This window comes from Mastomys coucha, chromosome X (assembly GCF_008632895.1).
Source record: "Mastomys coucha isolate ucsf_1 chromosome X, UCSF_Mcou_1, whole genome shotgun sequence".
Lineage (NCBI taxonomy): Eukaryota > Metazoa > Chordata > Mammalia > Rodentia > Muridae > Mastomys > Mastomys coucha.
Window position 1 is genome coordinate 132498391 of NC_045030.1, and position 1570 is coordinate 132499960.

A 1570-nucleotide genomic window follows, 5' to 3' on the forward strand; every position below is an offset into this window, starting at 1 on the left:
GGAGACTACTCCTTTACAGACTTTTGCCACCTCCCCTTCTCACGCCTCCTGCAATCCCCTTTCCGGTGGGTCTCTCCTGCTGTGTCCACCTACTATTACAGTTCTATCCTATGTGGCTTGTGTGACGAAACTGGTGGAGGTGAAGGACGAGACTGGACCACGAATCCCTCTCAGCAGCCCTGGTGCCTCTGGAGTAGCAGGCCATCGTATTCAACATCATGAGTTTTGCTGAACGGTGGCCACGAACAGTTTTAATACTGATTAACACATGCAAATGGCCATTCTCTATTGGGTATGAAATTTGGAGATCGCTAATAACATACTGCTAGGTTTTCTCATGTTAAATGCCTGTGTACCTTTTGTTACAAGTTGTCCCTAGGAGACTAGGAAAACCACGCCGATCTCTGTACCAAAGAATCTGTTGTGCTGCAAAGCAGTACACTGCACAATAGTTCTGTTACCACTGGAGAAAGAAAAGAACTCGGGACCCCCAAAGACGCTAGACGTGTGAACATCCTGATCACTCATTGGGTGTGTGAGTTCTGCGGATGTTCATTCCTCAGCCAATGAGCTTAATGTTCTCGTGGGGGGGTGTTTCTGAGCCTTGGGTGGGAACTTTTGCAAGTTCCGCCTAAAGCTCTAGCTTATCCATCGGTTTGAGAATTTGTACCCTCCCAAGTAAAAAAGTAGTACAAAGTTAACTACACCCTCCCTTTCCCCTCCCCCCTCCCACCAGCCGTGCCGAATATAGAAGTCTTCCGGAGGAAGGAGGGAGGACCCCCCCCACCTTTTCTCTCCCAGCATGCATTGTGTCAACGCCATACCACTGAGCAGGTCCAAGAAGCCAGCTGCTAGCTTGTGACTCTGCTGTTATCTTCACTTAGCTCGGCTTCCTGCTGGTACCCTTTGTGCCATGTCTGATAACAAGAAGCCAGACAAAGACCACAGTGGCTCAGGTGGTGACGATGATGGAAATAGGTTTAATTTATCGAACCAGCAATCCGTGGAAGAAATTCTGCCTTATCTGTGGTGGCTGATCTTCATTGTTGCCACAACAAGTTTTCTGGCGCTCCAGTTATTCTTAGACGCCATTTATGAGGAGCAGTATGAAAGGGATGTGGCCTGGATAGCCAGGCAAAGCAAGTACATGTCCTCTGTGGATGAAGATGATGAAGACTATGAGGATGATGAGGATGTTGACGACGATGACGATGCCTTCTATGATGATGATGAGGATGAAGAACTGGAGAACCTGATGGATGGTGATTCAGAAGATGAGGAAGAAGAGATGAACGTGGAAATGGATGCCGGAGCTACCAGTCTCCTTGACTTAGCTACCTGTGCCTGTGAGTTACCCGTGATCTTTACTCTAGATTGAGATAGGGAGTATTCTTTACCCTTACGTACATCTGTTGTAAAGACCATATCTTAGTTAAGGATCATTCCTGTCTGTCGGGTCCAGGCCAATCCCCTCTCCTCCCATCCCCCTCTTTCTCCTAGCTCCTCTCCTCCCCTCCCCCTCTGCTCAACTTTTCGCGCCTTCCGCCCCCTGACCCCCTCCCACTTCAGG

The 1570-nt window shown here is 48.9% G+C and overlaps 1 protein-coding gene across 2 annotated transcripts in view; it reads left to right on the forward strand.

Moving 5' to 3' along the window:
• Positions 1-667: 667 nt before the first annotated feature.
• The window catches only part of LOC116094844 (tumor rejection antigen P815A-like), a 5037-nt gene continuing 4134 nt past the window's right edge, over positions 668-1570 (forward strand). For both annotated transcript variants that reach the window (XM_031376274.1, XM_031376275.1), the window contains exon 1: positions 668-1346. In XM_031376274.1, coding sequence (XP_031232134.1) covers positions 914-1346 — 433 coding nt within the window. In that variant the 5' untranslated portion in view covers positions 668-913. The remainder of the gene's footprint in view (positions 1347-1570) is intronic.